The following is a 24,890-nucleotide window of genomic DNA, read 5'->3' as shown; positions in this document are numbered from 1 at the left end:
GTGACCTCAAACACTTAATAATTACCCATCTGTGTGACCTTGGGCAAGTCACTTAATCTGATTGCCTTGCCAAAAATACCCTATAAAAATAAAATGGATCATAAATAACATTACTATGTGGTTTTCTAAGTCATTATATGGCCAGGGGAGATCCTTATGTATGATTTCTTGACCTTTGAGTTTGACACTCTTCCTCTACACACTTCACTGCTGAGAGATTCTTTTATGTTTTAACTTGAATTATTTTAGTAATCAGGTATTCCCCCCACCCCCTCAGGGCAGCAGCCTATTATAGATAGTTCTATTTATATTCTTAGTGGTGATAGGTATAAAGATAATGCTTTTTTTTTAAAAACCAAACTAAGATATTTCTAGGAACCAGAAAGTATGTCAGTGTCCTTGGGGAATTTGGGCAATGCTGAAGTCAAGGAAACTTTCCTGTCTGACATCCCCCAAAACCCCCTAACCAAGGTGTCTGTTAAGAGTCACTTGATTCCAATGAGGGGGATAAACAGAAAATCTTTTCTCTGAATTCCAGCGATTGAATGCTTTTTTGGCATTTCCCTAAAAGTGAACTCTTTGCCAATCAAGTCTTTAAGACAAATTTAAAGCCTAATCAACCTTTGCCTCTGGTAAGATGTTTAAGTATGGTCAGACTCTGGGGGGGGGGGGTGAATTAACCAAATGACCTCTTGAGAGCTCTTTTAGCCTTGGGGTTCTCTAAAATTTATGCCAAGTGCAGATTTTATTTTGTTGGGGGGGGGTGAATCTTTAGAATTATGGGTGGGGAAGAAAGGGAAAGCCCAGACACTGGACTAGGCGCATGTATGATTTATATGAACAATTAATGGTCTGGATGATACCCAAATGTCTATCAGGAACAAGTGAGAGAGTAGAAATGCTGGGTATAGCTATCCGTAGCTCTGTGGGCTGTTTATGTGTAGGAGGATTTTATTTAGGGAATAAGGAGAGAGTTAAACAAATTTGTGTCAAAATACTGCAACAAATAGATACTTTCCCTTTTAAAAATAGAATATTTTAAATGTTTTCCAGTATTTAAAAAAATCAGTCCCCCAGTAAAAGGTCAACAGTTTCATGCTGGATTCTTTTTCTCTTCCTTTACCAGCCTGAAATCTAAACTTCACATTGCTTTCAAGGAGTAAGGGGGAAAGGTCAGTTAAAATGTTCTTCTTCCAAATGGAATAGCTTTTGAGAAGGGGAGGCCTCAAGGTAGAGCTAAGTTAACCAGTCTGTGCACAATTTACTGAAGGTCAGGGGATAGTAGTGGAACACCTGAACAAAATAAACACTTATATTAACCTTCTTAAACCTGACTATCAAACTTCTCTCCTTTTGAGGTTCAGGATTTAGCTGTGGCAATGCCAGATTCAATGTGAATAAAGGAATCCTCCAACATGGAGTATCACCTCCTTGCACCTTTCAATTCTTATCTCCTGGCAGTCAGGAATCAGGAACAAATCCGAATTTCCTCTCCTTCACTGCTCTTTTCTTTTCTCTGGGGTTGTGGAGAATCCAGTATGGTTTTCCTAAATCTGTTTTCTAAGACCTTGGTTAGGTGGGATGGGGTAGCCTGATTATTCTATAGAGAGGTCTTAGTTTAACTTGCTTTCACTGCTGACTTTTCTCTCTATTTCTCAGTTGTAGATCTGCTCACTTCTGAACATCTCGACGTGTCTGGACCCCTGGGACTCTGAACACAGTATCTGGACAGTTCTCTCCTGGAACTTGGGGTGTTTTCTCTCTTCAGTTCCCCTCCCCCCTCCCCTTCCCCTCCCCCCTCCTGAGAACTCCTCTGGGGTTGGATTGTCATGGAGTCCAGGGAGATTTTAAGCAGCTCCCGCCAAAGGGGGGGTGAGAACGAGTTCCTATCTGTCACTTCAGCCAAGAACTCAGGCACTCCAGGCTGTGCAGGGGAATCTTTGCTCCCTACGCCAGCATCTGGGAAAGGTATCCCAGTAGGGGGAGAGCGAATGGAGCCAGAGGAGGAGGATGAGCTGTGCTCTGGCAGGGATGTGGATTCCAACTCTAATGCTGACAGTGAGAAGTGGGTGGCAGGAGATGGCCTGGAAGAGCAGGAGTTTTCTATCAAGGAGGCTAACTTCACAGAGGGGAGCCTGAAACTGAAGATCCAGACCACTAAGAGGGCTAAGAAGCCACCCAAAAATCTGGAGAACTATATTTGCCCACCTGAGATTAAGATCACCATCAAGCAATCTGGGGACCAGAAGCTTTCACGTGCTGGGAAAAATAGCAAAGCTGCCAAGGATGAGGAGCGAAGCCACTCAAAAAAAAAGGTAAGATCAATTTGTGTCTTTTGCAGACATTGCTTAGGCTTCTTCAAATGTAAATCTCAGAGTCATTGTAGAGTTAAGACTTTTAGCAAGGTTCCAAAGGAAAAGAACTGATTTCTTACTTAGTTTAACTTTCTATGTGCCTCTCGCCCACTTTTCTCTATGAAGGACAAAAAAAATCCAATAGCACTGTCTCCCTGATATAAGAAGGTTTGTTATCAGAGTTTTAACCAACCAATTGTAAAGCCTCTGATGACTCTATTAGTCCCATGTAATAATGCCTCTGACTACAACTGAAATTGGAAAGGTCTTCTTCTGATAGAATGGTCATAATGTAGACAAAGAAACTGTGGCATTTCCATTCACCAGAACATTCCATTCAACATTGAGGTTGACAAGGAGTTCTGATGAAGTGAATTTTCTGGTTAAATGAGTTGGTTTTGATCTTTATTACCAAGAATCACTCCTAAGATTTTCCAAGCAACTGTCTATAACATTATGACTATTCAATAGTTCCTTTCCTAAGTTTATTTTGTTGAATAAAATTATATTTTGGATAGGTGATCTTTCAGAGTCTTAAATAGGTCCTTTTGAACACCAAAGTGATGATTTTTCTGGATGATATTGGATATAATGAGAAGGTTCAGTAGTCTATTGACTGTTCTAATGTCCTCGCTCCAGGATATAACTTGAAGTTGAGTTTTTAAACTAGATTCTTGGTATGCACTGATCTTTCCCTTAAAGGTCAGTACTTGAAGGAAGGCTTGGTATATTCCACTTATTAGAGGTTTCTTTATGCTGAGCATGGGTTTGTAGGAGTTGCAAGTATATCTGTTATTTAACAATAGTTTGACTTTCCATTATTATGGCATACTCATCTGAGCCATGATTAACTTCCATTTCTTTTTTTTTTTGTAAATACATGTTAAGTTACTATCTTTTGTTTTTATACCACTTATGTTATTCTCAATGTCTTTCTTCTCTCTTTTCCCAGAAAGCCATTTCACATAACAAATAATTCTATTGCCATCCATTCCAGGCTTCTTTGTGGTGTCAGTTTTTCTGAAATAAGCCCTTCTGACAGAGCCAGAGTATTGTGTAGGTCAGGAGCTCACTCTCTGCCCCATCTCCATCTGTACTTAGACTCCTCTTTCTCTGGTGATTGAGGACACTAGAAGAGATAAGTGTCCCTACTCAACCAGGTTCTAGGAAATCTATCTCTTTTTTATAGTCTGTGGTACACCTATAAACAATCTTGACCTCATTGGTTCTTTAGTGTCTGGTGTAGCACTTTTTAACACTGAGCCAACTGCCTAGTTAAGAACCATTTTACTTCATCAGTCTGAACTTGGTATTCCCAATGCTTGAGCTTGTTGCTAGAGTGCTGTATTTTATGATCAAGAGAAATAGAATAGCAGAATCTTTAAATTTTTTGAATACATAGGACCCTTGAGAATCATGATTTCATGCCAATAGATTAAAGGTATTTCTCATTTCTTTCATCAGATCTTTTTGATCATTTCTGGATTTTCTTTGTATTAAGCAAACAAACAAATCAAAGAGAGAAAAAAGCCCAACCCACAACCAGTCTCAACTAATTTTGGAAACTTTATAGAATCATAAATGGCTCCAGATGGGAGTGCATATCTTCTCTGAACTTGGGGTTTCATGATGATGGAAATGTGCACCACTGACTTTAGGAAGGAAGGCAAAGGTACTTTGTTAGTAACATCTATCATGTTGCATTCTGTTGTGGGGAAGGAAAGGATCTTGTAAATAAATGTCTCAGTCAGTTTCCCTCCATTCTCACCAGAATGGAAGGATTTGAATAGCTGTCCACAGGACAATTTTATTCTATGCCCTGACAAAGGCCAGTTAGTTGTGATTTAGTTGGGTACCTCTGCTACTTTCCTTAAAGCCAAATGAATTGCCCCCAAGATTCCATTCTGCCTGTTGGAATGCCTCAGTGTACCACAGGCTGCCCCTTGGAATCTGAGCCTTGGGACTGATTCCAATGATGACAAGTGCCAACAAGGGCTGCATAGCATATATTTGTGTATGCCAGTGCTCAGACAAACCAGTTTCACCCATGGATCTGGGCTCCCTCCTCTAGGTACTGATGTGTCTTAATTGAATCTAGGATGGATGAGTTCTGCATCTGAGGGCTCATTCTGATATGTGATCAGACAAATGAGGGTTTCAGCACTTAGCAGGGACCAGAAGGAATGGGGAGCCGTAGGAATTTAGTGCACAATCCTGGATCAAGCCATCATTGGGGGAAGATCTTCTTACCCAAGATAGAGGAACATTTGGGGATTGATTCTCATCATGCTTCTCAATCTGACTTCTTTTTTTCTTCCTGTGCCTGAATTTTCTGATTCCTTGGGAAGGGAAGACCTAAAGAGAGCTGATAGGGTTCTCAATGGGGTAGGTGAGCTGCTGGTCTAATTTCCATTACATTGTGGCCAGACTATTTGAAGGGTAATGGGAGCCTTTTTGTGTGTTTTGTGTGAGTGTATGCTTAGGCAGTGGGCCCAGTATTACTGTTAGACATTTTCCATTGGTATGCTTTGAAAATATGTATTTAAAAAGCAAAACAAAACAAAAACAAACCTGGGACTAGACAGGATCTTGTAAAGGTAGAAAACATTAATTGGTATTTGTGAATTTAAAAGCTCACATTTTCATTTTTGCATAAAATTGCAGATAGTCATTTGTTTAGAGGGAAGAAACAATTTCCTTTAAATAGTCCGAAGCATCAATCTCTCTCCTCTCCTGCCCTACCTCCTCTCCTTCCCCTTCTCCTCTCCTCTCCCCTCTTCTCTCCTCTCCCCTGTCCCTCTCCTTTTCGCCTCCAACTTCTTAGATCCATAACATACTAGTCTTTTTTCATGGAAACCTTGAATTGCATAGCATTTGATTGATTTTTGTGGTTCATTCTTCTAATTAATCTCTTCTGTAACCAATCCCCTGCCCCCCCCAAATAATGACCATTTTTGAGCAGGATTGATTCATTAATTTAATTAAAATGGACAATTTAATGCAGTGAAGTTAATTCTGCAAATAGAGTCATAAGATCTGAGTTTAAATTCTGGCTGTGTTATATTGGATGATTAGTTAATTTTCTCAGGCCTCAGTTTCCTCATTTGTAAAAGGAGGGTGTTGAATCAAATGACTTCTAAGATCTCTTCCAGTTTGGGGTTTATGATCCCACAGACCTTAGAGACAACCAAAGTCATAAATGGATTGCCATTACTTTAAATCAGTAAAAAGAAAACTCTGGAGCAGAAATGACAAATCTTCTAAGCTCTCTGAAGTGCCATATATATCCTCTCAATTCAGTCCATTACAGGAATAAAGATGTGGTAAATACTCATGCCACAATTTAGTCTTAAAGCATAACCCTTCAACAGAGTTAGACTTACCTATAGGTGGTTCATGGGGGAAAGATAAGGGAGAAAGAGAATGTGAAGGGAGAAATAAGTGATTATTTTATAGTTTCAAAAAAGTGCTCTTGTGCATGAAAACATATATCTGCTCCCTACACCCCATGCACAAACAGATGTATACTTGTTGGTCAGTATCAGAAGTTTCTTAACCAAAGTCTTTTATTCTAGTTTGAGATGACTGCAGTCATCAATCTCCTGGGCAAGGAGCACAGTGAGTTCCATTCATTTGGGCCAGGACTGCAATAGATCCTCTGTTCTTCAACAGTATCCTAATGACCCCTCCTCATCCTTTGCAGTTCTTGTCTTTATCTCCTTTATATATTCTAGAGGAACTAAGTTGTTACTGGACTGGAGACTCTTCTCTAGGTCTTTAAAAAACAAACAAAGAAAAACATTTTAGAGGTGTCACTGCAGCCCTTAGCCTACTCTTGCTGTTATCTTTTCTCCAGTCTCTGTGATCTGGAGCTTCCCACCCTCTTTTTCCATTAATCAGTAAACATTCATTAATTGGCTAGTAGGTGTTAGGCACTGTGCTAAGTGCTTGGGAATACAAAGGAAATCAGAAAACTCTAGTATCTCACAGCCTAATGGGGGAGGCAATATGCAGACAACTTTGCTCATAGGATGAATTGACAGATGGAGACACTAGGATTAAGGAGTATCAAAAAAGATTCCCTGTATTTTACCTGGGACTTGAATGAAGGAAACTAAGTAACCAGATAGTTCTTTGACATCCATATCCATCTATAAATGACAATGTTGAAATATTTTGGTAAGAACAGGCCAGCATTATTAGTGCCCACTCTTTGTCAGTCTCTGTTCTCAGCACTTTACAAATTCAATCTCATTTGATGTTTACGATTGCCTGTGAGGTAGGTGCTGTAATTTTCCACTGAAACTGAGACAGGTGGAGGTAAACCAACTCTCCCAGAGTCACACAAATAGTGTTTAAATCTGAATTTGAACTCATATTTTCATGACTTTGAGTCATGAAGCCTGGAGGGGCTTCAAGGGCCATGAACTCATAAAAAAAGATCTTCTAAAGGTCAAAATATCATAGTCCTAGTGCTAGACAGACTTTAGAAGATATATGGTCTAACACCTCTCCCCCCACTCTGGACTTTACAAAAAAGGTCCAAGGAGGTTAATTGACTTGCCTGAGGTCATTTAAAGCAGTATTTGAATGAATTTGAACATCTTCCAATTATCCAGTTATTCCAATTATCTTTTTACTGTAGAGTGCAAGATCCAAAGGGTACCAAAAAGTTAATCTGTAGAGATCTAAAGTCTTTATTGACTTTAAAATTTTATTTCAGGCTAACCTTGTACATAGGTTTTTATTTATGGGACTCTTCTGAATCATTCTCTAGATAGGGTAATTTTCATTTCAGCCAAAGTTGAGCATAAAGCCAGTTTTAGACTTTGTCAACTTGATTATGTCCCTGGGGACTAGTTAGTGTTAGACCTTCTTGGGGTTGATGATAAGACACTGAGACAATTCTAGCCACCTTTGTTTATAGAGATCTTCCTCCATAGTCCAGTTTGTCCCCAGCATGCTTGTCAAAGTATCTTTACAAATAGCACAGGATTTGGATAATAAAAACTTGAAAGCAACTTCACTGATAAGATTTTGACAGAAAAGTCTTAAGCAGTATCACTGGGGTCCAGGTGAGGCTTTCAAATGGATCTTATTTACATTGTATCATGGCATAGCCTATTCTAGCTTGAGATTGGTGAGAAGCTGTTATAGATTCTACGATAGCCTATAGAAATAAGGTCATACCTTAGATTAAAAGAGCAAGAAACTTTTGGTTCTAGGTCTTACTGTCATAGACATAGGAATATGTAATATCAGTGCAATTGTAATATCTCTGGAGTCTCAATTTCCTGTTTATCGTTGCTTTAAAAGAGCCTTTTTTTTTTCTATTTGATGTGGGTCCTCCCTGCACCTCTTCAGATAATAATCAACTAACAAGCTTTTATCTTACAGCTAAGCCCTATGGACAAGACAAGAGTAAAGCAAGGATTTCCCCTTTATTTTTAATAAGTTAACTTCATGTTTTATCAATGTTTATCACCCAAAGATCTCCTGTCTTCTGATGAGGAAGCATATCCTCATTTCTCTAGGCTGGTAATCTTGACAGTAACACCCTTTGCAGTTTCAGAGGTCCAGACTCAAAAACGTTTACAGCTTGAACCAGGATCGGTTAGATCTCGTATGTTGCTGCCACTTTGAGAATGCAGGATTGTATCTGTGCTACAGTGAGTCATCAGAAGACGACTTTAGCATGTAGAGGAATAAAATTAGGGAGGAACTGAGAGGGTTTGAACAGAGTATTGAGATGATCCAGTCATTCTTGAAGAAGACTTAGTCTACAGTGTGGTAAACAGATTAGCTTGAAGGGGAAAAGGTAGGAGGCATGGAGACTAATTAGGGAGATTGTTGCAATCATTGACTATGAGATTAATTAAAACCTAGACTAGGGCCAGGACTAGTCCCTAGGAAGCAGAGAGACAAATTTCTCTCTCTTCCTTTTGTCCTTCTGCAACCATTCTTCTCTCTGATTTTCAGGGGTTTCCCTTTGTATGCTATTAAATTCATGCCCACATTTTAAAATGTAATCTATATCATTAAAATATTTTTAGGTTTTTGGTTTTTTTTCAAGGCAATGGGGTTAAGTGGCTTGCCCAAGGCCACACAGCTAGGTAATTATTAAGTGTCTGAGGCTGGATTTGAACTCAGGTACTCCTGATTTCAGGGCCGGTGCTCTATCCACTATGCCACCTAGCCACCACCATAATTAAAATATTCTTTATCAATTTCTTAAATATGTACAGTCAACTAAACAATAAGGAATAAATAAATAAGTAGCACTTGGCTGATTTCCAAGGTGTTAAAACTCATTCTGAAAATTTTACAATTGAGTCTCTTCAAATTGTTTGGGCTAGTTTCAGCACATCCCAAGTTGTCTCTGAGTTTGAGGTGCTTCTCAGGGTCCACTTCCTTTGAACTTAACTCTTTTTAGATTTTTCTCCCACCCATAAGGTGGGAATGTTCGTGCCCCAGTGATTCTCTGAATTCCCAGCCCTGTTTGTTTTACCCACTCAGGATCATACAGTCATAGAATCCTAGAATTCCATGGTAATTGGTGGTTATCTAGTTCAACCTCCACCTTTTATTTCATCAAGAAGTCATGCACACAGGGAGATGCATAAATATCCTTCACTTGTCTGGGACCTTTCATCCATTCAAATCTTTAGGGATTCATCACATGGATTTTTTGAATCCCTGCAATTGTAAACTTCTTTCTTTTCAGAACCCCTCAGCCCATCTCACTACATTTCTTTGTCAGATGCTTATTTTCTTTATTTTTTTCCTCCCCAGAGCATTTGTCTTTTGCCTCAGTTTTATATTTCTTCTATGATATCTCCGCCTTTCTTCCCCTTACAGTGACTGAAAAGTTTCATTTTTTTTTTCTTTCTCTTATAGTTAAAATAACAGGTTATATTATAGGGTAAAAATTACCTTAGAAAAAATGTTTCTAGGGGTGGCCAGGTGGCATAGTGGATAAAGCACCAGCCCTGAGAGTCAGGAGTACCCGGGTTCAAATCCGGTTTCAGACTCTTAATAATTACCTAGCTGTGTGGCCTTGGGCAAGCCACTTAACCCAGTTTGCCTTGAAAACCCCCCCACAAAAATGTTTCTGATGGGCAACTAGGTTTAGTGGAAACAGCTCTAGGTTGGAAATCAGAAGAATTTATATTCTAACTTAGATTAGGGATAGTAAGTAGATATATGGCCTAAGATAAATCATATTTTTAGGCCTCAGTTTTCTTGTCTGAAAGAAATTGGGAATGGGAGGCAAGAAAGTATTGAGCTAATATGGTATTTAAAGTTATCTAGTTCCAACATTTTCTGATTCTATGCATTATGAAGGTTTATTTTATATGTGGCAATTAATTTTTTCTTTGTTTTTAGCTTGTCTCTCTTTTTCCCTCCCAGTGGGTCAGTTAGTTGTTATTGAAAGGAAGCAAATAGTAGCAGAGAAGGCCCTAATGGTACCAGTCTACTCCCACATTTGGACAGTCCTTGTCATAAAGTTGCTTAATTGATGAAAGGAGATTAGAATCTAGATTTCTTGGCATTTCCCTGCAGTCAGTTAGAAAGTATTTATTAAACATTCCCCATAAGTTAGGCATTTTGCTAGACACTGGGGGAATGCTAATTTGGAAAAAGAAAAAAAAACTCGTACATTGAAGGTATTTAGAGTCTATTGGAAATTCATTGCTTTGAAGTTCTTCATTCTTAGACTGGTAGCTGAACATCTTTCATTTACTAGATCCACTCATGATCCTCAGACTTCCTGGCTTCAAATCTGGCCTCACACATTTCCTAATGGTGGGACCCTAGGGAACCCATTTTACCTCATCTAACTCATTGGGAAAATGAGTCAGAGAAGGAAATGGCAAAACACTCTAGTATCTTTGTCAAGAAAACCCCAAATTGGATCACAAAGATTTGGATAAGATTGAAAAATTATCCCATGTGGGGGCCTGACCTGTGCAACTTTTTTTAAGAAAACTTGATCTTGGGTTTTTTTGACCTTACTGTAATATTATATGTGTAGTAAAAGTACAAGGTCTTAATTTCTTTTCTTTTCTTTTTAAATTTCACCTGGAGACATTTTTCTGCTAATGAAGAACTCAAGTTGTCCTTTTCCTTTCAAAGCCTTGGTTCATTTGCATAAAATTAACCTTGGGCCTTAAAGCAGATAGTTCATTGGTACAACAGATAGAGCACTGACCTTGGAGTCAGGAGGATAGGAATTCAATCCAGTCTTAGACACTTACCATTTACTAGTTGTGTGACCTCAGGCAAGTCAGTTTTCCCTGATTGCCTGGAATCTAGGACCATCTCCAGTCATCCTGATCTATATTTGACCATTGAACCCAGAGGAGAAAGTGAGGCTGGTAACTTAGCAGAGCATCCCCTTACTTAAATTCAAATTATATACTTGTCAAGGTCTCACCTTTCTGATGTCATGATCTTCTTTGACAATGAAGGACATCACCATCATCATCATCATCATCATCAAGCCTTTGCCAAACATTAGCTTTCCTGGTGTAGTAGAGGGCTCCTTTTCAAGCTGTTTAGGGGCTGAGTGCCCCTTAATTTAATACTAATTCTCATGCTTCAGAGTTTAGCTGAAATCCTACCTCCACATGAACTCTTCATCTCTAACTCCTCTTGGTGCAGGAAAACATACTCTGTTTGGATTCAGAGGACTTGGATTTAAATTCTAGCCCTGTCACTTAGCAGCTGTATGAATTTAATCAAATTTTGACCTTTCTGGACCTCATTTTTGTCATGAACAAAATATAAGACTTGAACAAGATGTCTTGTAAGCTGTCTTCCAGCTCTCTGTTTGTGACTATTTCTAGCCCTTAGTCACTTCTCCTTCCTCTAGGCTCCCTTACACTTATTTTTGTACTTCTTATGATGGTGCATATTCTTAAGAGCACTGGATCATCTTGTTTGAATCTTAGGCAGTTGAAGTGATTTACCCAGTCATCAAAGGCAGGGAAACTGAATTACCTGGAATATGAACCTAGATCTCTGATGAATGCCCAAACTTTCTTTAAAGTCAGATCTAAAGGCAACCTCCTCCTGGGAAGCCTCTCCTGATCTTCCTGGGAAATAATATCCATCTTCTTCTGCCCTCATATAATCTTCTCTTTTGTACCTTTAAATGCATTTACCAAGTAGTATTGTATATCATAGTTTCCCCATGTGCCTTTTCAACTTATTAGCTTCTAATTCCATAAGAGCAGAAACTGTGCCATCAAAGTGCTATATATACAAGTAGATATTTAATTTTTTTCTGAATGAATGAATCAAAATCTAGTGCTCATTCCACTCCATTATCCCATCTCATTTTGTTATTTATTGATAGAATGTGAAGATGTCCTTTCATTCTAAGGAGATTGTAATCTTTATCTTTTTACTTCCTATTGATAGATAACTCTGCCTCAAATAGGTATGGGCCCAAACCAACTACTTTATTGGTTTGAACTGACTCAGGAGTCTTGTTGCATTAACCATTTTCCCCTTGTTTCTACCTATTTTATTCTCTCAAATCTTCTTGTTTGACTGTATTGGATGAGGACAGGGCAAATTACTTTGATTTTTCATTTTTCCCCAAACCCAGGACTTGTATCTTTCTGAACAACCAATTTTTTTTTTATTTATGTAGGGGGAAAACATTGATTGACATTTTTGATCTATTTAGACATTTTCAAAGTTATTTGTGGTCATTTATCTGCCAAACCAATACTTACAGCTGAGAACAAAGGATGACTCAAATCGAAAGTTTTAAAGTTATGTAAAAGGAGCCGTGTACTGCAACTGAACTGAAAGCTGGTTCTGCCAGCTAACAGCTGCCATTCTTTTATTGTTTGAACAGGATATTCCCCCCTCATTCTTTTCCAGCATTTTTTCATTTATTGCCTCAAAAAGTCTACTACATCGAGGCTTCCTTGTTGGAACTCAGTTAATTTAAAAAAGTGAATAAATATATTTCTCTCTCCTTCCCTCCATGACTAGCTTGTTGGTGTCCTGTACCTTTAAGATGGAAGCTTTCTCTCTTCAAAACACAACAATGCGGAATGGTCCCACAAACTGCCTTGCATGTTTATTAGACACAAGTGGCTTTGGCCAGGAAGTAATTGGAACCGGTTAGGGGCAGCTGGGGCAGAGAGCAAAGGAATTCAGCAGAGTAGTTCAGAGATACTGTCTTAGTGGATTTGATTTAGCTTTCATACCTCACTAATAGAAAATGAAAGTCTGAGAAAACTAGAGTAGGAAGCTGAGGTGAAAGGGAAGAATTTTTTATCTGTGTATTTGTTTATTAATTTTTGTACTTGGATATGAAGTAAAATGATGAAATATTCCAAGGTTAGAAATTGTTTTTATTAAATACGTTTGAGTTGTACTGTCATTAAAAAAACAGAGATACATGTAACTTGGAAAAAAAGAATTTAAAGCAGATGAAAGCAAGAAGAATAGATGGCCACAAATTTTCAGAGAAGACAAGCTTGCCCAAGAGGGGTCCATTTGTATGAATCAGACAAATTCTTTGGTACCCCCAGGAGATTGATGCATCTGGGAATAAATAGCTGAATGCTCATATTCTCATGGGTGCTTCAATTGCACATGCCCTCACATACACATTGATGCACACAAAATTGTACAGCATATAAAATTACTGAAGTGCTTACTTGTGTGTGGTATTTTTCTTGTCAATGAAAGTAATCAGCCAGAGGTTGGATAAACACCTGTCAAAGATGCCATTGAATGTCACTAGTTTTGGGTGGGAGGTAAAACTAGATAAACATGAAATCCCTTTCTTACTCTGAGATTCTGTAATTCCAAGGTGGTTCATATTTTTGGAAACTGCCTCCCAAGTAGTTTAGTATTTCCATGCGAGGGTCGTGACTTTTCTACTTTTAGCCATGCCTTGTCTTTAAGCGGTGCCCTCCTGAGGGCACCTAGGCCTTTGGACTAGGACTTCATCAGAACAGTGGAGGCTTTTATTTACTTTGAAAAGTTTAAGTGTTCCCACTTTCCTGGCTGGCCCAGGAAGCTGTTTGATAACCATCATCAGTATCAAATGCAGGTTGTTTCAGTGTGTTTTGTAAAGCTTGTGTTTCCTCTTAGACTTTACTCTCTGACTTGCACAAGATTCCTGTGGCTTTCACAGTATGGGCTAGGACTGGTTGTGGAATTCTTTTTTCTGGGTGGAGGGAGAATTGTGAAGGGGCATGTCTATGTCTATGACCATTCCTTAGCTCTTTGCAGATGGGAATGTATCCTTTCTGATAGCCGCTTGCCTAACACTTGGTGGTTTATGCCAGGCTACTTAACTTAATTGGTTATAGCATGGTGCTAATGAGGCCAAAGTCTCAGTTTTTTCCCCAGGTGGGCCAATTACCCTGTCTGCTGTAACTTCCATAGACTGGGTCTATATCTGCTCCTGGGAGTTAGAGAGATTGAAACTGCTTTCTTCTCCCTCTGACAAGTGTTCAGATATTTAAAGAAAGCTATCATGTCTCCCCATAGTGTTTTCACCAGGTACCATCCCTAGTGCTGTCTCTTGTAGCTCTGGTTCCCAGTGGTTAACTTCATGTTGCTCTCTTCTGTGCCTCATCTAGTTTGTCGGCACTCTTACTTCAATGTGATGCCAAGAATCACCTATGATATCCCAGCTGTTGTTTGATAAATGGAGAGTTTAGTCAGCTTATTGCTTCCTCTCTGTAGGACATGATAATTTACTATCTCACATGTTTATATTACTATATATTATATAGTTTGATATACTGTATCTAGACAATATACTTGGTAGAATATAGTAGAGTATCCTAAAGTATGAAATAATATATTTAATATATTTTACTATATTATATAGTATAGTTACTTTAGTACAGTATATAATATATATATATATATATACACACACACTCAAGAATATAGACACTTTATGGTTTGTACAACTATATATTATAAAATCACATACATTAGATAGTATATATACTATGCAACCAAATATATATATATATATATATATATTACTAGTTATATATATAATGTGTGTGTGTATATGTACATACATATGTATATCTATCTAAATAGCTATTTATCTAGTAAACAAAATCACCATTCCTTTTTTTCCTTGGATAATTTTGTCATTAAAGTGACTCATATTAAACAGATAACCAATGAAAATCCCAAAGATTAAAGCAATGACCAAACTGGATTCTGCCATTCTGGTCTGGTGGAATTGTATATTTGTTGCTGCTAAATTTCTAGTCAAAACAGAACTAGTGGTGTGATCAAAAGCCAAGTAGGAAGTCAGGGACCAGGGTGTACACAGGAGTTTGAGGCAGAGGTATAACAATGTTAACTGAGCCAGCAGAACAGTACATTAAGATAGAAAAAGGGAGCTTGAAGTCAGGCAAGTCCTGTTTCAGACATGGAGATATCACCTATTTGCCCCTCTCCAGTGAACCCTGTCCAGAACAGGGGTTGGTATGTAGGGTTAGGATTTGACAAATTCTGTTAAGAAGAAGCTGGTAGGATTGAGTAGAGTCTGTGTGGTTGGAAATAAAAGTAGATGGTGACACCTGGGAGTCATCTAAGTTCCTTGACTCAGGATCGGGATCTTGCCTTCATAATTCCCTCCAGCTGCCTGACACAGGTGAAGAGTGTGAACTCATCAGAACTAAGTTGTCCTTGACAGTAGAGTTCGGCATCAGAGCTTCTGTTTCAGTCTTATTCTTCTATAGAATACAGGAACAAGTAAAAGACAAAGTACTTTGTGGTATGGGGGTGGGGGAGAGAGGGTGTCAGGGAAGTCTCAAATCAGATGTGAGGTGGTGGGGCAGGCAGGGCAGTCAATCTTTTAAATCAATAGAATCATAACATTTTAGAGACTCTTCACTGAAGAACACATTACTCTTGTCAGGGTAATATGACAAAAATAATTTAAGAAAGGAATGAGATCATGAAGGTATTTGAGACAGGTGACAGTTGCATGATGGAAACTCTTGAGTTAAAGCTGACTGGATTCAAACAGAAGATGTTTGAATAGGAATAGGAAGAAACAAGAATAAATAGCTCTAGATTATGGAGGACTTTGAAGGCCAAGTACATGATTCAGGAGGCAGTAGAGCACCATGGCAGGTTCTTGAACATTGGAGTCAGGGTTGAACACTGGGGTCTAGTAATACATAGTGTGGCTTGCCTGGGACCTTACCTGGTTGTCCTTCTTGCATAACAGGCCACATAAACATTTGAGACAGAAGATGCCTCCATATTCCTGGACTCTCCCTTCTGTAAAAATAAGTCTGACATTTACTTCGCAATACAGATTGAGAAGACAAATTGACTAAGAGCTTCCTTTACCCATGAAAGGCAAGGATTTTTGGATGATGGGGTTATGGTAGATGAAGATGAGACAAGAACAAGATAGAGGAAGAGAATATAATTTGAATTTATTGATAAATTGATTTGCTTCCCCCCAAAAAAAATCTTTGTCAGTTGAGGAAATCTGTTAAGTGAAAATAACACCTGCTTTACCCCCTTACTTCACAGGATTAGGATAATAAAATGTAATAATAAATGGGAATACTGCTCCAAAAATACAAAGCACTGTATTAATGTTAGGTCTCATAATTATCTTATTAAGAAGATTATAAGCTCTACAAGAGCAGTAGTTTTGGTTTTAATTTTTTTATAAAATTGGTTTCATTTGGTTCTCCCACTGATTCACATAGATACAAACATACATTTTCTTTTATGACTGGCAGGACAGCAGTGTTAAAAATGAATCATAAAACAGAACAAAAATAATCCATCCCAGTTAAAACTCCTTCTTACATTACATACTATTCTGTATCCTTACTTTTGCCCTGCCTACCAGGAACTATCTGAATTATTCCTTCCCAGTTTTGCTTTCTTCTCTATCCAGGTGCAACTGATTCTATTCAGTCTCTTCTAGCCCTCAAGGAGTTTATAGTCTTATCTTGGAGTCAGAATTTATACCCCAATCATTTGAAGAATCACACCAAAAAGAGTATTATTAAAGTGCCCACAGATGAGGGATCCATGAATGTGTGGATAGAGAATTCCACATCAGGTGTTCCAATATCATTTCCTTAAGAAATGAGTCATTTACTTTTCTGTTCCTGTTAGATTGCATCTCTACTAGACACCAGTAATTGCTAGAGAGGGAAGTTGGGCTCTGTGGGCTAGAACATTAAGTCCTAGTAGAGTCAAGAAGAGAAGGATATCTCTCTGGATCTAGAAAGTGTTTTTGTTAGGTTATCTTCCATTTCTCCTCAAACATTTTGCTTTGATAAGCATTTCATTTGTTCAATCAATAATAAACATTTGCTGAACACCTTTCCTGGGCAAAGCATATTCAGAGATGATTTGGCAGTTCTCGCAATAAGCATTGAGGACAATGAAATATATGTTCACCTGGACTGTAAGAGATGGCCTTATAAGAAACAGGAGTTGAACCAGATCTTGCATAATGGGTGGATATGAGTACAGAAGATGCTTCAGGTCAGGTTTGGAACTACGAACATGAAAGGTTATACAGATTGGTAAACATTTTTTTCCTGTTTAGATGAATATGGAATAACTAGGTTAGTGAAAATCCCACAGCCTCACTTTCTGGGCAAGAAATTGCCACATGGCAATTGGGGTGGTGCCACAGAGCATTCTACCCAGGTGTGTGTGCACCCTATATGTCCTAGAGTTTGAATGTTTAGCCTCAGACACTTAGTAGTTGTGGACAAATCACTTCATTTATGTCTAACCTGGTCTGTTCATTTGTAAAATGGGAATAATACTACCACCTGACTCACAGAGTTGTTATAAAGATCAAATAAAATGATATTTGTAAAGAATACCTTTGATATAATTAAGTTCTTCTAGGAATTAAGCTATTATCTTCTTCATCATCATTGTCATTCATCTCTGGCGGAGTCAAGCCTGGTCCTCACTACTGGTGCTTCTCACTACCTTTCCTAGCTCCCATTCTTCAAGTCTTTTAGAGCTTTCCCTACAATCCAATCCTCAGCAGGCCTCCAGTAGCAGTGAGGCATGAAGCAGGATGGTCTTGAGGCAGCACAGAGCTGAGTGTGATTTTTATCCTTAACCATAACTTAATCTGGTAGTGACAACTGAGGTGCCTTGGGAGTTTCTGGATTCAAATGAGAATTTTCTGTTGAGGAAAGGGTTTCACCTCAAGTTAAGAAACTCATTTTTAGGAGACTTCCTTCTAGGATTACTATATATAAAATGCCAAAAAAAAAAAAGCAAACCCCAAACTTCCATAACACTAGGAGATACAGGTTTTAGCCCTGACTTTCTCACGAACTCTCTTAGTCATATTCCCTCACTCAGTTTCTTCAACTTGCAAATGGGCAAGGTAATTCTTACTGAGTGAACAGAGTGGTTAAGGATGATAAAATGAGATAAAAGCTATGAAAGCACCTTGAAAAGTTAAAAGTGTTATATAAAATGTAAGGTATAATCATCATCATTATAATAATTATTGTTATTATTATTATGTGACTGCAGTCTTGACAGACATACTCTTTGGAGATGTCACCTGGTTTATTCCTAGCCAGTTTCAAGTCCTCATTCAGTTTTAACATGGGGATTTATGATCTCTTTCTTCCGCCTTCTTCTTTAGTTTTCTTCGTCTTTTCCCAACCCCCAACATTTGTCTTCCCCCCCTCCCTTGCTTGCCTCTCTTTTAATAAAGCCTGCAGACTGGGTTGTGATGAACAACAGCTGCAGGTTGGGTGTAGTCGGCAACAGAGTCCAGATCGCCTACACATGGTTTAATTGCCCTTTGTGAAGCCGCCGGGTTAGAGGTCAGCCCACTTTGCCCATCTTTGTCACTTCTCAGTCATCTGTATCCTGGTGGCAGTTGTGTTCCTCCCTGATCCCCTCCCCTCCCCCCTCCTCCCCACTCCCCCTTTTTCCTGGTATAGCCCAGGAGGGGGAAAAAAACCATCTGCTGAGTTGGCTTTCAGAAGAATTTTTTTTTTTAAATACCAATTTCCCTTTGTTCCAACGCAAACTCCAATCAGGACTGGTGTCTGCAGGGTTTGGAGAAGGGCTGGTATTGTGTTTCAAGCTCCCTGAGGAAAGGTTGTCCACTTTCTTCTTTTCTCTTTGATTGGATTCCCTGCCATTCTGTGAGTGAGTCAGAGGTTGCAGCTGCTGCTGTCAGCTGTGGAAGGGGGGACCCCTTGTTTAAGAACCTACGTGTTAATCCTTTGCCAGGAAAAAAAAGCAAACCACCAACAGCACACAGTTTTCCACACCCTCAGTGTCCCCCTCTCCCCTCACAAGAAATAGACAGTCTCCATGGTGGTTGGAAATACTTGGCCACTTCAATTTTGGCCTTCCCACGTATTAGAAAGGTATGGCAATAATTCCTTTCTGACTGAATATTTTGGATAATATAATTCCAGGTTGCCTTTGGTGCTTTATAGCACTACTCTCCAGATTCCTGGGTAACTTGGGGCCAATTCACAAGTCCATCACATCACAGGCTCCTTCACAGCTAACCTGGCAGTAGGTCTTGGGGACTCTAGAGATGCTCCTCTGCCTTTATCCCTGCTCTTGGGCAAGGCAATTAACACATGCCTCTGTTCATCTGTCTGAAATATCTATCTATCTATCTATCTATCTATAGATATATAGATATATAGATATAGATATATATACATATATACTTTTATGTATATATATATATATAATATCAAAACTATCAAAAAGCACTGATTGGTTAAAGCTTAAGATGGGTCTAGAAGATAGAAGGTATAATTTTAAGTCTAGCAGTAGAAATCTATATTATTCCCCTTTTTATAGTATTCTATACTTTATACTCTTTCAGAAAGTTGTGACAATTTCTCTGATGACATATTTGGGATATTTCGGTCAGAGCTCTTGAGACTTTTTTGTGGGTAGCATTGCTCAGACTGTGCTCTGGACCTTTAAAGGAGGCTAAAAGCTCTTGACAGTGTTTTAAAAATTCTCGGATGTTTATAAATAAGCAAAAGTTCTATTTTCATGGAGTGAAGGAGAGTGTAGAGAATGCCAGTGCCCTAGATTTCATTAATAATCAGTTCATAAAGGATTCTCTAGAGCAATTACCTAGGCAGGGAGAAATTGTCATTCCATTATTGATAGAAGCAGGTGACCCAGAACTTAGGCAATCTAAGTAGAATATTCTTAGAAGATAATGGGGGGAAAAAAGCAGCTAGGTGTGATCCCTGGTATGGTCCATGGTCTTTCTGCTGATTCCATCATGTACCTTGCTGAGATGGTACAGCAGCTTTCACTTACAACTCCAGGGATCCCTCCAGTTACATTTGGAAAAACACAAATGATGACATCAACAACAGCACCTCCGTTCCTTTGAACTTGCTGACTGAGAAATGTGCATGTCATGACCGGTAAGGACCTTCTTGAGAAATTTACTTCAACTAGTCATCTAAAGCAGTTTTGTCTCTTTTTCTATGAGGAAGTCTATTTAGTTTGAAGCTTCCCTCGTACCCTTGTTGTATGAAACAAGACACTTGAAAATCAAATGTTACTTTTCTTTCCTAGATCCTTGCAAAATATACTTGGGAAGATAAGACATTCAGCATTCAGACAGGAAATAGTTGGGGAGTAGTAAGAGGCAGTAGGATAATGAAGCATCAGGTTGTGTGATACAGATGAAAGAAAGATAACAGGAAGGTATCTATAGTCTGCTAGGAAGAATCCTGTCCAACCTAGACTCAGGCTCTCTGGGTCCAGTCCCAACTCTGCTACTAACAATCAACAACCTTAAACCAAGTATTTAATCCCTCTGGAATCCAGTTTCCCCATATTGGTAAAACTATAGTTTTATCTTTGCATGACATTTAACAATTTTGAAAGTACTTTCACTTGAATTTTCTCAATCAACTTTCCCTACAGCCTTGAGGTAGATGTGACCACCACATTCCTTTCACTATGTATTCTTTTCCATTTCATTCCCCATCACAAATGAATATACATATATACAAAACTCTGTATACCTTAAATCTCTATGTTAATACTAGCTTTTAATTCAGAGGAAATGAGAAAACTTCCAACCTGTGTGGTCACATAGCTTGTGAACCTAGAATCCAAATCTGTTGACTCTTCATCCAGAATTCCTTCTATTATACAGTACTAAATCATTTTCTACTGAAAAGTTTTGTTTTTCCTGTATGCTATGAGGATTAGGTAATTGTGTGTAAGGTTTCATTTGAGTCTTGTGATGCTACTTTTGCTCTTACTTTATCTACTTTTTTAAGGCATGTTGTATATCTGCCTGCCCTTTAAGGGGGAAATGATAGTTGAAGATAATGGGGAGACAAGAAAATATATGAGTCATGTGCCAACAAGTAATAGTTAATGCAAAGATACCCTATTGATTACAAAATAAAACAAAAAAGTGGAAACATTCAGTCATAAAGACTATAGAAAAAGAGAAGAGGAAATAAGAGAGTTAACTGGGGGAGGGTAACACTGCTTATACAATTTGGAAAGAACTAAGAGATGAGAAAGAAGAATGAAGGGCAATCCATTATAATTGCTATGAAAAAATGGTTAGATTCTTAGAGATGTAAGGGATCTTAGGCACCATTTGTTCCAATCCATCTGTTTTACAGATTAGAAAACTGAGGCTCATAGAAGTGATCAGTGCTACCCAGCAACTTACTAAGAGGTCTGGGGTGAGTAGGATATTCAAGGAGGACTAGCACCTCCAGTGTGAGGGCTTGCTGAGTCCTTTTCAGGGCTGCTCACCACCTTTGGTGGCTCCAGACTTTATGTTTCTATACCTCACTAAATTGTCTTGGCAGAAGAGCTAAAACAAGCTGAGGGTAACCAATGGACCTCAAACCCATTAAGTGGATGACTACCCTGAGCATGTGAAATCTCCCTCTGGTGTATTAGGAGGACAGTTTGTTCCAATGGCCATGAAGGTGACTAAAGGGACAATATGAAAATTATTGTTTGGTCAGGCATCAAAGATTCCAGGTTCATCAAAGATACTGTATCCTGGTCTAGCTGCAGTTGTCTTCACTTTTGTCTTGCCTTTGGACTTCACTGACTTAGGATGAAAAAGTGAGACTGAGGACTTTGTGCAACTTTGTACCACTTATATCCAATTTTAAATCCAAGAAACTTACTTCAACTAGTCATCTAAAGCAGTTTTCTCTTGTCTTGCCTTTGGACTTCACTGACTTAGGATGAAAAAGTGAGACTGAGGACTTTGTGCAACTTTGTACCACTTATATCCAATTTTAAATCCTAGAAACTTACTTCAACTAGTCATCTAAAGCAGTTTTCTCTTGTCTTGCCTTTGGACTTCACTGACTTAGGATGAAAAAGTGAGACTGAGGACTTTGTGCAACTTTGTACCACTTATATCCAATTTTAAATCCAAGAAACTTACTTCAACTAGTCATCTAAAGCAGTTTTCTCTCTTTGTTAATAAGGAAGTTTATTTAGTTTGAAGCTTCCCTTGTACCCTTGTTGTATGAAACAAGACACTTGAAAATCAAATGTTACTTTTCTTGCAAGTCAAGACATCACTCTGTGATGTCATTAGTCCTCTTTGAATATGTGGGATAAGGTCACCTAATTATCCAATTAGTACCTTTGTCATATCATAATCATGTCATATATCACATCTCATATATCATTTTTTTCCTTTGAAGAATCCTTGAGAATACTGACATGGCACAGAAGAGTGAAATGGAGAGAGAAAAAGAGTACTGAACACCACGTATAGCTAGGGTATTCAGAGTGACATCTATATGACATATATCTAGAGAAATCAGTTGTCATCTCCATGATACAATCATCAAGGGAAATCTGGTATCATTTTACTTGAGGTGAAAATAATGGTTCACTTACTTCATGTATGACTTTGAGCAAGTCACTTAAAATTCCTGGACTTGACTTGAAAAGGCAGGAGTTGTATTAGGTGGCTTCTGAGGATCCTTTCAGTTCTAGTTATCATAGAAACTAGCTGGTTCAGTCTGTGGAAAAGATGAGGGTGGGCAGGACCAGCAATACAGCCATTGAAGAGTCAAATTTGCCTCTCAGAAATAAACAGTGATTATTTCTCTACTTTCCCTCTAATTGTTTCATAGGGACTGGTCTTGTGGTTACAACTTTTAAGATGCTGAGGATAGTGACTATATTAAATACTTTCACTTTCAGGGCACTTTGTTGCAATCCTGAATATTATTTAGTGTTCAGTAAATATTGATTGATTAATCAACTGGTTGATAATCAAAGCTACTGATGAACTAAATGAAAAGACATCAGGGAGTTCGGTTTTATTTTGTTTTAAGAACAGGACTAAATTTGGGTAAAATAAAGTACAAAAGGATCAAGGTCATTTGGGATGTGGTTCTTGAACTGCTGGGTCATTGCTCTAAGGAATCTCTCTAGCATAATAAATAGGTAATTGTGAAAGCTAGCAAAGAACTTTGCAAATATTACCTCATTTGATCCTTACAACCAGTCTGGGAGGTAGGCATTATTATTTATATTTTACAAATGAGGAAACTAGAGCAGATAGAGGCTGAGTGACTTGTTCAGGTCACATAGTCAATAAATGTCTGGAGTAGAATATATGTACTCATGTTTTCCTGATTCCAGGTCCAGCATTCTAACCCTTGTGCCAACATTCTGCAGAAAAATTTTCACCAGAGGTAGAGAACTTGGGAGGTATCTCTGTTGAAGCTACAGAGCCCAGAATGAGCAGTAAAGGAGATAGATGTGAAGGAAAAACAACACAAAGGTCAATTACATGATTTTAAGGTTTATATAACACTTTATAACAAAATGATGAAGGAAGAAGTGCAAATCCCCATTTTCCAGAGAGAGGAATTGAGTCTCAGAGAGTCTAAGTGATTTACCCTGTGTTCATGCTGGTGGTAAATCTTATAGTGGGACTTCTCATTAAGGTCTCTTTCTGCTATAACTTATGTCTCCGACTCATTTTTGCTTTGTTTGGGATTATGCTGATATCTTTGTGTTTCTCTAATATCATGTCTTTCTCACATGATATCCCTTCATTCCTTGGAATGATGGATAAAATTATGGATATTTTCTGTACCCTGATTGACAGAAGAGAATCCTAGTTGATTAAAGAAACTGTGTTGAAGGACAGAGAAGATGTTCACATCAGAGATATAGAGGAAGAAAAAGAAGGAAGAGGGAAGGGAGCCTGGATTCACAGGAAAAAATGTCCACTCAGCAAGATACAGTTGATATATCAATGAGAATGGGTGAAATGTCCTGTGACAATAGAGGTTACTGCAGATGCTGAAATACAGAAGGGAAAATGACATTAAGGGGAATATAGAGAAACTGATAGAACACTGGCCCTGGAGTCAGGAGTACCTGAATTCAAATCCAGCCTCAGACACTTAATAATTACTTAGCTGTGTGGCCTTGGGCAAGACACTTAACCCCATTGCCTTGCAAAAAAAAAAAGAATCTATAAAAATACCAACATGTATATGTGATAGAATCATGGGGTTTTAGAATTGGAAGGGATCTCCTTAGACTCTCTAGCTTAATCCCTTCATTGTAGGGAAAAGCAAAGTAAGGTGAAGATCACACATAAAGTTACTGGCAGAGTGAGGATTAGAATCCAGGTTTGTTTTTTTTTTTTTATACCTGTTTCACCTGTTTTGATACCTGTGGTACAGGGAGGCCAGGGATCAAAATCTGCACTTGATGGCTACTGTGTGACCATGGTCTAGTCTTTTGCACTTTCTAGTGACAGTTTCTTCTTCTGCAAAATTGGAATATTTGTAATAACCATTTCAGAGAGTGCTTGTGAGGCATGAAGAGATAATTTATATGAAGTACTAAGTAAACTTCAAAGTTATACATAAATATATAATTATTTATTGTTTTGTCGGTTAGAGGTGTCCAACTCTTCATGATCTCATTTAAGGTTTTCTTGGCAAAGATACTGAAGTGGTTTACCATTTTCTTTTCAGTTCATTTTACAGATGAAGAAACTGAGGCAATCAGAGTTAAGTGACTTGCCTAGACTCAAACCATCTAATTAAGTATTTGAGTCAGATTTGAATTCAGGAGCTTCTGATTCCAAACAGTCCACTGTACCACCCACCTGCCATATTTTTATTTATTAATTTCTCCAGTGTTCTCTGATACCAGGGCACACTCCTGTGCCCAAGTCAGTGGATATTTGCTGAGTATCCATTGTGTGAATCACAGTGTCTTAGATTTGGCTTACTGGGATTCTGCTAGGAATGTGCTATGTGACCCAGGTCTGTTGTTCAGGTCAACTCTGCCTCTGAGGAGCCCATCGTACAGGTGGATAGTAGCCAGTTGCTGAGGGGCTACCCTGACCTGGTTCACCTGCTTTTTGCCTCGAAGGAGCAGGCCAGTGCTGACCTTCTGGTTGACTGAATTTCTTTTCTGCCTTACTCTTGGATGACAAGTGACCTTTGCTCCCAATTTTAGGCTTGCAAATTA

General features: G+C 38.5%; 1 protein-coding gene across 4 annotated transcripts in view; it reads left to right on the top strand.

The window, feature by feature from the left end:
• Positions 1 to 24,890, top strand: part of SETBP1 (SET binding protein 1) — a 488,090-nt gene that overhangs the window by 18,513 nt on the left and 444,687 nt on the right. For all 4 annotated transcript variants that reach the window (XM_074208185.1, XM_074208188.1, XM_074208186.1 and 1 more), the window contains exon 2: positions 1,660 to 2,315. In XM_074208185.1, coding sequence (XP_074064286.1) covers positions 1,830 to 2,315 — 486 coding nt within the window. In that variant the 5' untranslated portion in view covers positions 1,660 to 1,829. The remainder of the gene's footprint in view (positions 1 to 1,659; positions 2,316 to 24,890) is intronic.

The sequence above is a fragment of the Macrotis lagotis genome, chromosome X (genome assembly GCF_037893015.1).
Source record: "Macrotis lagotis isolate mMagLag1 chromosome X, bilby.v1.9.chrom.fasta, whole genome shotgun sequence".
Lineage (NCBI taxonomy): Eukaryota > Metazoa > Chordata > Mammalia > Peramelemorphia > Peramelidae > Macrotis > Macrotis lagotis.
This window is presented reverse-complemented; position numbering and strand designations above follow the sequence as displayed.